Consider the following 14,436-nt stretch of genomic DNA (forward strand, 5'->3'; position numbering starts at 1 on the left):
CACCACACCCATCTGGCTAGGTTTCCTCAGCCACTCTGGGCGGCTTCCAACAAGAAATTCTTAAACTCTAAATAATTCCAAAATTCTTGTGGCATACACAGCAACAAATCATCTGCTGCCCACATGCCAACTATCCTCATCAGCCTCCCACACAATCAAAACAAACAGAGGAAATGGGCATCCCTCATACATGCCATCTCCTTTTCCTGCTGTGATCTTTAAAACAAAAAGATGCTGCCAGTCAGAACCGGTATTACTAGGTTGAATGTGCTGCTGCCTTTATTATTCAGCATAAATCTACCTTTCTTATCAGGGCAGGGTCTATCTATAAGTCAAATACAGGAAAAAGGAGGCCACAAAAATATTAACAAGTAGCTGCATGCTCATGAGTGGCCAATTTCCTTTCTCCCAGCAGCCTCTTTTATGGACCCAAAGAGCCAATCGGGGGACAAAATGGACGTTGCATAATGCAGCTTTGACTTCTAATAGGCATCCATGCAGCCGAGCTTAACCTTTAAGCACTGCTCCATGGGAAGAGACTAAAAGTGCTTTTCTGGCACTCATGAGGGAAAGGGAAGTAATCAAAAGGAAGTAATAAACACTCTGGAACAGCACTTTTCTGCGTTGAAACATTATAGAGAAAACAGTCAAGAAACAGGATTAACAATGAGAAATCGGATAACAGGAATTCAAGCCAAGAGATGAAACCGTTCGAGCTCCTATTCTGGCTTCAATCCATCAAAGCAAAATAATTTTATGTTCTTATACAGCACCTATGTACAAAATCACCTACATACAGTATGAGAAGATCCGACCTCACAATCTCCGCCAAAGAGCAAGAGAAATAATCCGAAGTGGGTAATTTGTGTAAGCAGACAAATATCTGTTCATTATTTTTTTACTGCATTTCTATCCTACCTCAAAGTGATTTTAAGCTTTTGGAGCTTTTTTCAACATATTGCCATGCATCCAAGCTTCCCATGACATTTGACCGATTCGGCAAAATTCCCCCAACGCCATTTTTACACCCGAAAACCAGGACATGTCAGGAATTTTCCTGACATATGGCAAGCCTGGGCTAGTGAGGATTTGAACTCCAGTCTCCTAGGTCCTAGTCCAACACTCTAACCACTGCACTAGACTGGCTCTTCTGTGGTTCAATAGAGAAATAGAGTTACCAGGGCAGGGGATGGCTGGTCAACAATGATGATGGAGGATGTGTGAAGCAAGAAGAATCAACTAGACTGACAATCTGAAGAGAAATGGACTGTAGTAGTAAATTTAAGGAAATCCATAGATTTACAGTGCAGGACACAAGTTCAATTTTCTTACCAGCTAGGTGGCATCATCTGCACACACCTCCTTTCATGATATGCTTGCAGATGGCACAATGTTATGTCTGCTCCCCAATACCACACTTGAATGCATCTTTTATTTTGAGACTCCTTTGTAAACCACTTTGAGAGCCTCTTGGGGCCACAGACAGGGATGTAAGTATTCTAAATAATTAAAACATACAGACGAAATTGATGGCATCTAAACACCAAAAGTGAAAAACTCACATTGTAGGCCTTGACAATAAGCTGGATAATATTTGTAGAGTCTTGATTTAAAATCTCTACTGTCGTTCCAGGAATGAGGGCAGTAAGGTTCTTTTTAAAGAGAGAGAGAGAAGTACACAAGAGAAACAAGTTATTTAAAAACAAAGGAAATTACATCCTCTCATAAGTTTCATCAATATAATTAAAAAGCCACGATTTTTTTAATGGGAAAAACATTGGTCCTTGGAGACTTCTGTTCACTAACATTAATTAGGTGGAGGAGAATGGGAAATTTTGTTGAAAGAGACACAAGGTACTTTGAGCCTCTGAACAGTGCAGAGACATAATTCACTTTTAAGTAATAAGATTTAAGTAACGGCAGGCTGGGCTGAATACACTACTGTTGGCAACATTCCCAAAATAAGGATTAAATCCCATAGCTATTTTTGGTGCCTTCATGATCACCAATGTTGATCTATTCACTTTAAGAAGCTTAGCTGCTTTTCACTGAAGCGCCATTCTGAAATTAACTGAAGAATGAAATTGGGAGTAGGGCGCACTGCAGAGCTGCTTGGGGCTGCAACCCTAACCCCACTTATTTGGAAGTAAGCCCTACTGAATGCCAACAGGACATACCTCCGAGTAGACACAGTTAGGATTGCAGCCTGATTTGCACAGAGGCAAAGCTCCCAGGGCTTAAAGCCAGATCATAAGCACATTCTCAAGTGCTTTTTAATTCCAAGCAGCTCTTCCTTCCTCTGAAGTAATAGAAGTCTTAACACTCCTCTCACCCCAGAACTCCAGTGGCAAAACTGCCGCCTTGCAATCTTAATCAGACCTGAAAGAGTCCTTTCAAGCTTCTCAAGATTGGGGCAAGGATGGGGAAGTTCCAAAAACAGTGCACAAATCTGCAATTGAGAGCTCCCAGTGTGCTGCATGTGTGAAAATATGCCATATTCCTGCATGTGTTTGTGTGTGCCTGCATGAGAGTGTGGCCCACATCCACCTTGGCATGAAACCCCTGGAGGAGCTACAATGGGGCAATGCAACCTTCATAAAAGATTATCCACCCCTGGAATGGGGTGACTTTCAAGGCCCACTCTGACTCTACTGACTTCCCCCTTCACTTTCCAGCAGGTTTCAAACAGGAAATCAGTTCCTTCCTCTTTGCGCCTAACACTTACCTTATAAAGAACATAGTGACTTTTCGTCACTGCAAAAATTAGGTGTATATTGTTCTCAGCTAGTTTCTCTGCAAGAAGAGCAAGAGAAGGATAATCCTAGAAAAAGATAAAGAAAGAGAGACCAGTGAAGACCAAGAAAATGAATTATAACTGCTTTGCAACTTTAATCCTATTTGCCTGCGAGTAAGTTTCATTGAAGTTAACAGGGCTTCCTTCTGAGTAGATATGCATAGAACTGTGCTTTAAAAGACTCCAAGCGTATACAATTATAGCTAAGCACACACATCTGCAAATAAGAGATTTCCACACCATGGATGTACTTTAAGACCTATTTCATATTACGGCATCCGTGTGTCAAGGAATGGAACTCTTTGGCCCGTCCAAACTAAAGCTGTATTCCTGGTTTGCCATCAGTTAAGTGCACTCATTATGATCACGTGAAAACTAGGCCAATTCACAGGGTTGTTGTTATAGAGGTAAATTACAGAGAATTGCCAGGGCAATTACCCAAAATAGGCAGCAATAAAATTCAAGTGCTTTTATTACAGTAAAACAAAACAAAAACAAGAGCAGGGCAAGTTAAGTTAAAACTTGATAGGTAACAACTCAACAATGGCATACATGAAGAAATGTGCCTTCCTCTAGCACTGAAAACTCAAAAGAATCAGTGGGGTGACGAATTTCATAATCAGGGAGCCACTACCAAGAAGGCCTCCCCTGTAGAGCTTAATACCCAGGAAGGCCTATATGGTATAGTGGACACTTCATCACTTAACTAGTTTCCAAGCAAATTAGTCGCATTAAGTCAGCCAAGAAACGAATAAATAGGCATGCTGCCCAATTCCCCACCAATTATGGGGTCAGCCGTTCTCTTTACCCTTTTTCATTACATCCTAAAACCTCTTCTCAGGAAGTTCTACATAGCTTGTACTGAGCCATCATGACCTCCCATCCAGGCTAAGACCATGTGCCTACATTATGTATTCTCAGACCATTCTCTGCACTCTCAAAAGAAGATATAAACTAGTGGATCTCTCCCTTCCAGCACCCCCCCCATTACCCATACCAATGGCAGTGAAGTAACAGCAGGAGAAGGCAGCATCTTGCCCCAGTATAAACAAGTGGAGGAAAACCTCTCTCACATCACACATTTGGAGCAAAGAAGAGAGTTCTGATAATAGGAATCCACTCTGTTTAGGCCTTGTATCCATCACCTCCAGCTCAGAGCAAAGCTTAGTATGAATGCGCTATTAAGAATACTGTTTATACCCTCCACTTCTTGTTGCATATAAAATTATAGGCAAGACGCTGAATAATTTGTACAGACAATTCTGAATACCTAATCTTTAGTGCCATCTGAATCCCACAGAAATTAACAAGACATGTATTCCATGAAGCTCATTCACCTGGGAGTTTAGAATTGCAGCTTTAAGTTTTTATCTATGCACATTAGTACTATCCATTTCAATGGAAATTAGACATGCCAAACTTTTCACTACTTCCAGCCTGTCCAGTGTGGACCGGCCAGTAATGTTCCCATTTTACAGATGGAGAAACTGATGACCAACCAAGGCCATCCAGCCAAGTCTCTGTTGGGAGCAGGAATTTGTATCCAGGCCTTCCATTGTGAACCACGCTGACATTCTTCCAATACTATGCTGGCAGAATAGATTTTCATGTGATTTCTAGGCTAGTACACAAATTCTCGAAATGGCCAATGAATATGTATATTTACTGACTTTGTTTACTCAGGAAAACAAAGAAATGTCCTGTGGAAGGATTCAAGCCCATTGTCCAAAGACAGCAAGATAGGAACACATTCAACATGGAGGGAGGATAACATTACATGCTCATTAATGGGCACAATAATAATTAAGATTTGCAATTTGCCTGGCCTGCAGAAAAACAACCCAACAGCTATGCGAGAACAAAGCGGCTCTTCATCCAGAAAAGCCGAAGGAGGAAAACAGTTATCTGCAGACATCTCTACTGAATTCGAAGTTTCAAATCAAGGTGTACCTTGTCCTTTGATTACCAATATTTTATTTATATACCGATACAAATAAATGGAAAGACAGCACTTAGCTAGTAAGGGGCAAACAGAAGCTGAAACACATGGCTGCTGCTGAAAGCATAATGGAGACACAACAAGTTGCACTGAGACGCAGTAAGTTGTGAGACATTCACATAACCACCGTCTTTAAACAGCAGTTAAGGGTTTGGGGGTAAGAAGTTGTTCCATCCTGAAATGAAACGCAACAAGGATCAGTGATACAGAACACTGATAAGGAACAGCTGTTTACCTCACAAAACATTGAGGAAAGAGTTGGAATGAAGCAAGGGACTCCATGTAGCAGCTTTTATATACACTATTTTGCCTCATGCAGGGCTCCGGAGACACAAGGGAATGTGTTTTTAAAACTGTTTAATCATCCAAATGTGAAGTCAAAACAACATTGTGGCATTCAAGAGACGCTTAGAATGATAACCAGACATTTTACACATCCATTTCATTGCTATGCATTCTCACCAGTTGATTGGAAGCGGTGTATTCATTGGCCTCATTCAGGTGACACTGCCCATCATGTGGCTGCACCAATCCACCCAGCTTCCCATCCAGTGCTATGTGTGGGACATCATCCGTAGTGAACACCAACAAGTGAGAAGCCTCCTTCCGCCATCCAATCTCCTTCTACATTGAAGTCAAGGCAAAAGAAGAAACCCGTCAGCCTTTGCTCATGCCAACAGACAGTTTCTTTCTGCACAAAGCCATTGCATCAGGAGATAGGAATTGCTTAGGTATCATCAATAACACAGATAAAACTATTTTGTAAAAGAGCTGTGAACAGAAACAAAGCCACAGGAAAACAATAAAAACAGAGCAGAATTATAACCATAACCTTCAAATTCTGTAACCAGAAATTCTCATGCATGTATTGTAATAAACGAAGCAGAATTGTAAGTAAAAATGTGCAAATTCAGTCCCTGGTGAGTAACTTGGAATGCACAGCATAATCTGTGCATGACATTATCTGCAGCAATTAAAATATGCTCTTCCTGCCACTGGTAGGGAGATATGGAAACCCAGTCCTCCAAATATTCATCTCAGTGGAATTAGGCATCATCCTTTTGATAGGAAACCCTCTTAAACAACTGACTCCTGCCTAAAACGGGCAAATGGTTGCTCTAGGCATTCATGCACAATGACGTTTCAGTGGTCAACATACATGTCGCAGTCAGTAGCTGACAGCATGACCTCCAGGTCCAGCAAGATGCCACATCGGCTGTGAAACAGGTACAGTACCCCAGTAGCCTGTGAGACCTGCTTATTTGAAGGAAATATCCAAAAGATCAAATGCTGCAAAGGGCAGGCCAAAGCAAAATATAAGATGCCATTTATGCACTGCAGCAACTAACTGCATTTTCCAAGGGGATATATTAGTTTAGGAAAGTTGCGCCTCCTTTGAGGTTAACATAGACTTCGTCAACTTGGAAAATCAGATTTGCTGACCTCAAGTCCTGTAAGAGTTTACTAATCATGCAATTGTTCCTCCGGGGGGGGGGGGGATATTCTATTGCAGTTCCCAACTCTAGAATCATAAAAAGTGGCATGCATTTTATATTTGCTCCCGAAACTTAGGAAAGCAGCTCAATTTTCAGAACAGCGAAAAAAAGGTGTGAAGAAATAAAATTTAAAAAGCCATATGAGACATTATTAGCAGCAGCAGGTGTAAAAAAACCAATGCTGTCTTTAGTGTTCCCTGCTGAACACAGGAAATAACTCCCCCCTCCAGGGAAGTGACAAACATATTATCCTTTTATTATGCTGACAGCAGTTTGAATAAAAATTGTCTTTCTGCCAAGAGTGGAACTTTTGCCAAGGCAGCTGACGAGAGGCAACTGTGCCTGCACATTTAAGAAGCAGGCTGTGTTTTGATCCGCACAGAATCTATGGGTTTTATATATATATATAAAAGGAAAACAAGCAGCAGAAACTGAAGCTCTGTCAGATAGATGCAACCTATCCAAAAATAGTATCAACAGATTCTTAAAATAGGCAGTCATGCCATATACCTTGCTAATATACAAAGGCAAAAAAGGACATGAAAAGTATTTTACTACAAATGCTGCACCCAAATCCCAGTGTCAAATGCAGTCATTGTTCATAAACAAGAGGCATATTTAGGATCTACTGGCAAGGAATGCCACTGATGGAACGGCCAGCCAAAGGGACAAGTAACAATGGCACTGCAATTTTTCTTCAGATGGAGACATATACTAGGGATAGTGCCACCCGACAGATACAGGGGCACACAAATGTGCCAGACCCTTTCTTTTTGTGCTTCGAAAGGGCAAACTAGCACATACACACTGTGGTGAGATGCACAAGTCCCAAGTCACAAATCTCACTATAGAGATGTATAATTTCCCCAGGTAACCTAAAAAGTACAAATTCCACATGGCGCACAAAGATATTCTGAGAATTCATTTATCAGTGCCATTTTTTAAAGTATGTTCTCACCACAAACAATCAATTAACTTCCCATCTCCAATACCTGCAACCCCTACAGGCTACAAGGAATGGCAGATACAGTGGTACCTTGGTTTGCAACCGCTTTGGATTACAACCGTTTTGGATTACAACCATGTCAAACCCGGAAGTGCATGTCCCTTTTTTTAAAAGATTACAACCCATTTTGGGGGGGGAGGCCCCATTGGCAAAAGTGCGCCTTGGGTTACAACCTGTTTGGTTTACAACCGGACGTCCGGAACGAATTGTGGATGTAAACCAAGGTACCACTGTCAACCATTCACAATCTGCCAGAAGTTACTCACCTCACACACAGCAGCCTGCAAGATTGCGTCAAAGCCACCTTCTGGGGCATCCCTATTGCGGGAAACCTTCTGTTTCTGAACCTCTTCATTAAACCGGTCAACTTTATCCGTGAGGGACAAAAGGTGGCGAAATCCAAAGGATGGGACGCAACTGGGAAATAACTTGTAACTAGAAAAGAAATGAAACATCATTGTGAGTCATTTGTCTGCACAGTAAGATAGTAACACCAGAGTTTGCGTCGCACTTCATACCTACTAAAGCTGATCAAGAATGCAAATTCAGAGCAACTTTCTGGCTTGAAAAATTACTCAGATTCTGAATAATGTGCAATATAGTGACACTGGAAATGAGGAACTTAATTTTGAAACTGAATATGCCCCAGACAAGAGTCTCTATAGAGACTTCCTTCTGAGTAAACTTGGTACTGGCTGTTGTTCAGGATTGAGATTTGGGCAATAACCAGGAAAGAAGCAGGCAAGCCTTAGGCCTGCTCCAGTTGGACTGTCCCTTCCAACCTACCCCAAGAGGGCAATATTCCATCAGTTGCCCTGTGGGGAGGATCCTGATGACTTTTCAAGTAGTTAAACAATGTTTATTGTATTTTTAAAATACATAAATTTAATTGGAAGCAACCTTGGAAATATTTATATTCCGAAAGATGGGAAATAAAGAATTGTAATAGATACATAAATATTTGAGTGCATGTAATTTACAGGAATAGGAGAGAAACTGGCCTGCAATTCCATTGGGGCTATATCAGGTGCTCATAATGTGTATGCAAAAGAGCCCTACAGATTTTAAAAAATTATTATTTTCCCCCTCCTTGTCATAGTGTCACTATCACCTCGGCAATGTGAGAAGCCCACCAGGGAAGAAGAGGGGCCTGAACTGGTCATGATGAACAACGGCTGCTGCTGCTGCTGAAAGCTGTGGAACAGATGGAAGGAATGCTGGAAAATTCTGTTTTCAGTCTCTGTCACTCTGTATTGCATTTACATGACTGCTTTATGTTCTCATGTGGTCGAACTGACAAGCTCATTTCTCCGCATGGTATGTGCTAGAGTGAAGCAAGTCTCTCGAGTCTCCCCACTTCAGAAACTGAAAAACAACTATCCCATTTGAAAAGGACTTATTTGGTTTGCTTTCACTAGTTCTATGGTTTCAGGAGAATAATTTCATTTTAATCATGCTACTTTCTCTTATAATCATGAACAGGAGTCCCTAGAAGCTTAGCAGCTTCTAGTTCACTTAGCTAATACTCTGTGATTTGAAGCTTAGCAGAGATCTTATGTCAGTGTTAAGTTGGGGTGGAGGCTTTGGCAAATTGGCCATCATAAACAACACAGAACCTCAATAAGCTTGTTCTCTTCTCTTTATTCTCAGTAGTCATATATGCTACATACCAGGGGTTGTATTAACTGAGGCTAAACCAGTCTGGAAAACAGAGCTCTGTGAAGGGTGTAGAGGTGTCTCCTAACAAGTCACAGCACCCCTAGCAAACTACAGCCCAGAATTCTTTGGGGGAAGCCATGAATGTTTAAAGTGGTATGATACTGCTTTAAACATATACTGCAGACGGGACTGTGGTTTGCAAGCAGAAACCATCCTCCAACCAAATAAACATACCCTCTTCTCCCCTTCTCTTACCAGTCTTAATCATAATTTTAACATTACATCTGCACTGAAAGTAACCCCTGGTTTCAGGTCACTGCCAAATCATCCGCCAACCAGATTTCAGATCTGGTATCAAATCATGCTTAAACTGAAAACCACTTAATGTTGGAAACCACTTTATGTTGAACCATAAATTAGGGAAGCAAGAAAAAGGGACACTGGTAATTAACAGCAGCAGAGGGGGTTGGGGGGAGAGAGGTGAAGGAAGAACTGCCTGTCTCCTGATTTGAGAAACTCCTGATTCCAAAGAAGAGTATACAGAGAGTCAGCATTGTATCTCCACCAGGACAAAGATACTGACTTTTCTAGTAGGTTATGAAAATGTGGCCTTGAGTGGGTGTGATTAAACAGGCTCTGTAACCATGGTAAGTTACATTAGAGAAGGACATACATATGTTTGGTATTTTGCCTTCCTTGTAAATTTGCTGAAAACCCTGCTGTCACTTTGGGGTTGAAGTGCTTTTCTTGTTCTGTCTTCCTAGCACAGAACAGTTTGCACTAATTACACACCCAAAAATATTGTTAGAGTGCAGGAGATTTTGTCTACAAATAGTGGTTCACTTTCCAGTTCTCTTCCACAATTTTGTGGTTTCATTCTCCTTTTTTCACACGGTTATCAGCCTAATTCAGGTGTTCACAGTCTACAAGCAATGACAAGTCGCACAAATCAGTGGCCCACTGAGACGCCTCACACCCTCCAACACATCCCTTTCTCTGATCTCAGCCTTCCATGAACTGGAGAGCCAAATGCTAAAGTGAGGAGCTTCTTCTACTTGTGGAAGCTGCCTGCCCGATTTAGAACACTCGGGGCTATTAGGAGCCCTGATTCACATCACTTCCCTCCCTACAAAGGTGATGTGAATGGCAAACAATGACTGCATAGATGGAATGAGCACACAGACTGCAGGGATACATAAGCCAGAGAAGAAACAGTAGTATCCAGTATCCCTGGAGCTTTGTATTGCAGGTGAGCATGATGTCGTGCATAATAGGCCTCGACTGGCTGACACGAGGCAACCGTCAGAGCGAAAAGGCTCATGTCCAGAGCCAAGCATTCATTGACTGCCAGTTTAATTTCAGCAGTTTGGTGGATTCCCTCATGCCCAAGGTTACTGACACTGGATAGAAGATAACAGGGGTTCCAGATGTGGGAATGCTTTGAAAAGAGGAACATGGAGTTAGGTTGCTCCTAAGTCTGCAGTCCTTACAGGTACTTACTTGAGAGTAAGCCCCACTGAACTCAGCGAGACTTGCTTCAGAGTTACCATGCATAGGATTAGGCTGCAACTTTCAGGGAGCGCTGTATTTTAAAACTAATATGCATGCGTGCAATGGACACTACAGAAGACTCCTGCTTTAAAAGAAGAAAGGTTCTACTTTTCATGGATTTAGATTCAGGAACAATACTTGCATAGCTGAGGGACTTTTCAATGCTTCAGCACATGTTCCTCACCAATAGCAACCCTGTTACCCCCTTCACCACAATGATGCTGCCCAAAAATCTATAAATTGCTGTACAAATTCAATTTGGGGTAGAGCATGGGTAGGCAAATTAAGGCCCATGGGCCGGATCTGGTCCAATTGTCCTCTCAATCCAGCCCGCGGATGGTCCAGGAATCAATGTGTTTTTACATGAGTAGAATGTGTCCTTTTATTTAAAATGCATCTCTGGGTTATTTGTGGGGCATAGGAATTTGTTCATTTTTTTCTTCAAAATATTGTTGGGCCCTCCACAAGGTCTGAGGGACAGTGGACCGGCCCCCTGCTGAAAAAGTTTGCTGACCCCTGGGGTAAAGCAAAATGCAAGCAAGGCTGCCGAGACTGGTGAAAAATACATATGCATAAAATAATTTATTTGTTTTGGATGCAACACATCCACTCAAAAACAATCTGCACACAAATGTGCATTCTGGCTGTGCCAGGAGTGCGATTGGTGTGATGGGAAAGAGGTGTGTAAATGCAGTATGTGTGGAGGGGACTTGAGTGAGCCTCCAGCTTCTCTCTTTTTCGTATAAGCTCTCCTTTTAAAGTAAATGATTTTGCCTGCAGGAGCACCTACACCTGAATATTAGGGTTAGGGTTAGAAAAATCTCCGAAAGTGTGTTATCAACAGAGCTTTAAAATCTCTTAAAACTTTTCCTTCTAAAAGCCACAGGAGAGTTGCTAAATTATCAGGAACCACTGGCTTCATACCAAATAGATTTGCCACCACTAAGCACTTATTTGAAATCCTGGAGATTGCTCCAGGAAAAAAAGTAGTTGTTAACTGCCCCAAACATCCCTGCAAGTTATACTAGCTGGGATCCAAAGAACTACTTTCAGCTGCGTAGCTCAAAGGCTTGTGATCATTTGGTGAGTTCAGGTTTGTTGAACTTTTATTCTTTGGCAGACACCACTCACCATGTATCAACTACTTTTGCAAACCACCCATTCCCCTTTGAGTTGCTTGCAGGTGTTTTGCAGGCCCACACAATCTGGGACCCACTAACACAACTGCAGCCCTCCAGTATAGAAGGGACTCGCAATGCTTGGTTTTGCTGCCTTTCTGGGACCTGTAAAAAAACCCAGGAAGTTGTCAAGCCACAACAAATAGTAGATGGACCCAGTTTAGCTTGGTGAGTCACTCATCTATGCAGGCCTGGTCTTCTGCCATGCAGTCAGAGGGGACTTCCAGCCAAGAAAATCCTATGCAAAGCACTAGACTGAATGGGCCTTTGGATCCTGGCCACTGCCCTAATTTTACATACACAAACGCATAGGCCAAGAATATAAAGAATAATATTTTCAAAAACCCAAGGACCAAAGTTTCCACTTCCCAAATGTATTTATATCTGCACAGTTTAGAACATATATTTTTTAAAAGGAATATAAAAACACTGCATTGCAGATATCATGATCCTACACAAAATTCTAAATAGACCTGTTTTTTCAAATGTGAGGTGTCTACTTTTTAATGATCCTGCAAGCTGTGAGGTCTTGCAAGCCCTTCCCTGCAGCCATGGGATGCTGCTGCAGGTTCTAGCTTGCTCTGCTCAATAGGAAAGAAATCTTATGTTCTTGCACATTCAGTGCCAAAGCAACAACTGCAGCAGCTGCTGGCCCTTTGCTTACCCAGTGCAAGGGTTGTTCTGGTATCTAGGTGCTGTGTAAGAAAAGGGAGAAATGTTTTTGTCCACGAAAGAGCCAAACCCAAGGCGGAAATTGCTGGTGAGTTTCCCCATCTCTTCAGCCAGCGTGGTTCCCAGATTCCGGATGTTGTCCAAATCATCCTTCATGGAGAGGGAAAGGTCCATCAAATAATACAGGTCCACAGGGTAGTCCTCTACCTGCCGGACATGCACATGGAAAGGCGTTGGATCACCTGTGGAAGCAGCAGGTTTGTGGCAGGTTAATGACAAGCAAAAGGCAAGCCAGTTGTTTCCTTTCTTTGCCTTTTGCATTCACTCAGCTGGCGGTGAAAAATCACCCCCTTAACTGTTACCAGAAATAGCCACAGATTCATGCCTGAAATATGAATACTTCTTCACAAAGTTTCCTGTTGCAACATGTAATTGATATAACATGCCAAAATCCAGACAGCATACTTTCCTTTTTGTAAAATCTGTAAGAGAGCCCTTCCATTAAGGCTTCAGTAGAAGCCTGGCAATTGCAAGGGGGAGCAACTGAAGCAATTACTCAAGTTAGAACCGTAGAATTGAAGCGTTGGAAGGTACCCTGAGGGTCTTCTGGTCCAACCCCCTGCAAAGCAGGAATCTCTAAAACATCCATGGCAGTTGGCCATCGAACCTCTGCTTAAGAACGTCCAATGAAGGAGTCCACCACCTTCCGAGGGAGTCTGTTCCATCAGCAGGTGATATCAGGGCCACAACAATAACCCTGCAGCGCTACTCTGATGTGGCTGCTCTTTAGGCTTGCATCCATGCAGACAGCCAAGCCACAAAAATATTTCCCAGTTGCGAGACTTGCAGCTACTGGCTGGGAGCCATTTCATTTTTTATTTTTTTTGTTTACCAATGCACTCAAGCTAGTTCACTGCAATAATAATGGATTAAAATCAAACAGATGCAATACTAAAGAGAAAGGGAACCAGAAAGGAAGAAAAAAAATAAGCAAATTCATGTACCACAGCTGGTGCCATCCACTGTCTAAAACAATGGAGGGGACCCTGCCGCCTTGCCTCTCCCTCAGAATGGGTGCAGATGGAGAGCGTTCTGAGAAGAAAGGAACCAAAATAGAATTATGTTTCCATTAAGCTGATGGAAGGGGCCCTTCTCTCTCTCCCTCTGTGGCGTTTGCCCATTCCTTGTGATTTTGTTTGGACAGGGGGATGGAAATGGTTAATACAGATTGACCAATGAGAAAGCTCAGAGGCGGAGCCTACCTGGTTTTGAGGCTCAGCCCAGGGGTTTTACCATTGGGAGATAGAGGAGTCAGAGCCACAAAGAGAAAGTAAAAGACGAACATACTGGTTGTGACAGCTAGAGTGAGAGACAGGGATAGAACTGAGAGAGAAGAGTGTGACAGTGTGAGATAGTGCCTAATAGTGTGACAGTGTGAGATAGTGCCTTAGTTAAGGGCGCGCGTTTGAGAAACCATTCTGAATATATTTAAAACTTGTTTGTTCTTCAATAATCTTTAATCTTCGTTGTTGACTTTACAACCAGACTGAGACTCAGTATTTCACCAGAAGAAACCTGCTTGGTGGCAGCGGAAAAATAAAGCAGTGGTGTACAGGTCAATAGTCCGTGAAACGACCAGGGGCTCTGTACGAACGCCTCTCTCTCTCTCTCTCTCTCTCTCTCTCTCTCTCTCTCTTAATTAAGTGGAATGGAATGAATGTGGACTGGTGATTACAGGACCATGTGGTCCTGCAGTATCCCAGCTCAACAATGTGCCTTAGATTTTCCTAGGGTTTGGGTGCCTGTGTTAACTGGGCTAGTTGGGGACAGGAGAATATCAGCACTTCTATGATCAATGTAGAGTCAAGCTCTGCTCTGAACCATCTGTTGCTACGTCAAATGGTTCAAACAAAAACTGAAGTTAAATCCAACATATTTTAATAGGCTACTATAACATGCATCCCCCTGCCACCTTTTCCTCCCCTCCCATTGAAAAGACAGTATAAGCATTTGAAAACTGAAATCCAGATGCCTCGTAATGGTTGGTTCTAATAGGCTTTGCCTGGGAGCACTATTCTGTC

General features: G+C 42.3%; 2 protein-coding genes across 2 annotated transcripts in view; one reads left to right on the top strand and one right to left on the bottom strand.

The window, feature by feature from the left end:
* UMPS (uridine monophosphate synthetase) overlaps positions 1 to 9,656 on the top strand; it is a 54,287-nt gene extending 44,631 nt beyond the window's left edge. The window contains exon 7 of the transcript XR_014171619.1: positions 8,395 to 9,656. The gene's annotated coding sequence lies outside the window, so the exon portion shown is untranslated. The remainder of the gene's footprint in view (positions 1 to 8,394) is intronic.
* ITGB5 (integrin subunit beta 5) overlaps positions 1 to 14,436 on the bottom strand; it is a 75,952-nt gene that overhangs the window by 34,301 nt on the left and 27,215 nt on the right. The window contains exons 4-8 of the mRNA XM_081924961.1: positions 12,348 to 12,597; positions 7,562 to 7,730; positions 5,256 to 5,417; positions 2,726 to 2,821; positions 1,563 to 1,652 (exon numbers count right to left, since the gene is read on the bottom strand). Of these exons, the coding sequence (XP_081781087.1) occupies positions 1,563 to 1,652; positions 2,726 to 2,821; positions 5,256 to 5,417; positions 7,562 to 7,730; positions 12,348 to 12,597 (767 nt within the window). The remainder of the gene's footprint in view (positions 1 to 1,562; positions 1,653 to 2,725; positions 2,822 to 5,255; positions 5,418 to 7,561; positions 7,731 to 12,347; positions 12,598 to 14,436) is intronic.

The sequence above is a fragment of the Podarcis melisellensis genome, assembly GCF_964234715.1.
Source record: "Podarcis melisellensis genome assembly, chromosome: 1".
NCBI classification, from domain to species: Eukaryota; Metazoa; Chordata; class Lepidosauria; order Squamata; family Lacertidae; genus Podarcis; species Podarcis melisellensis.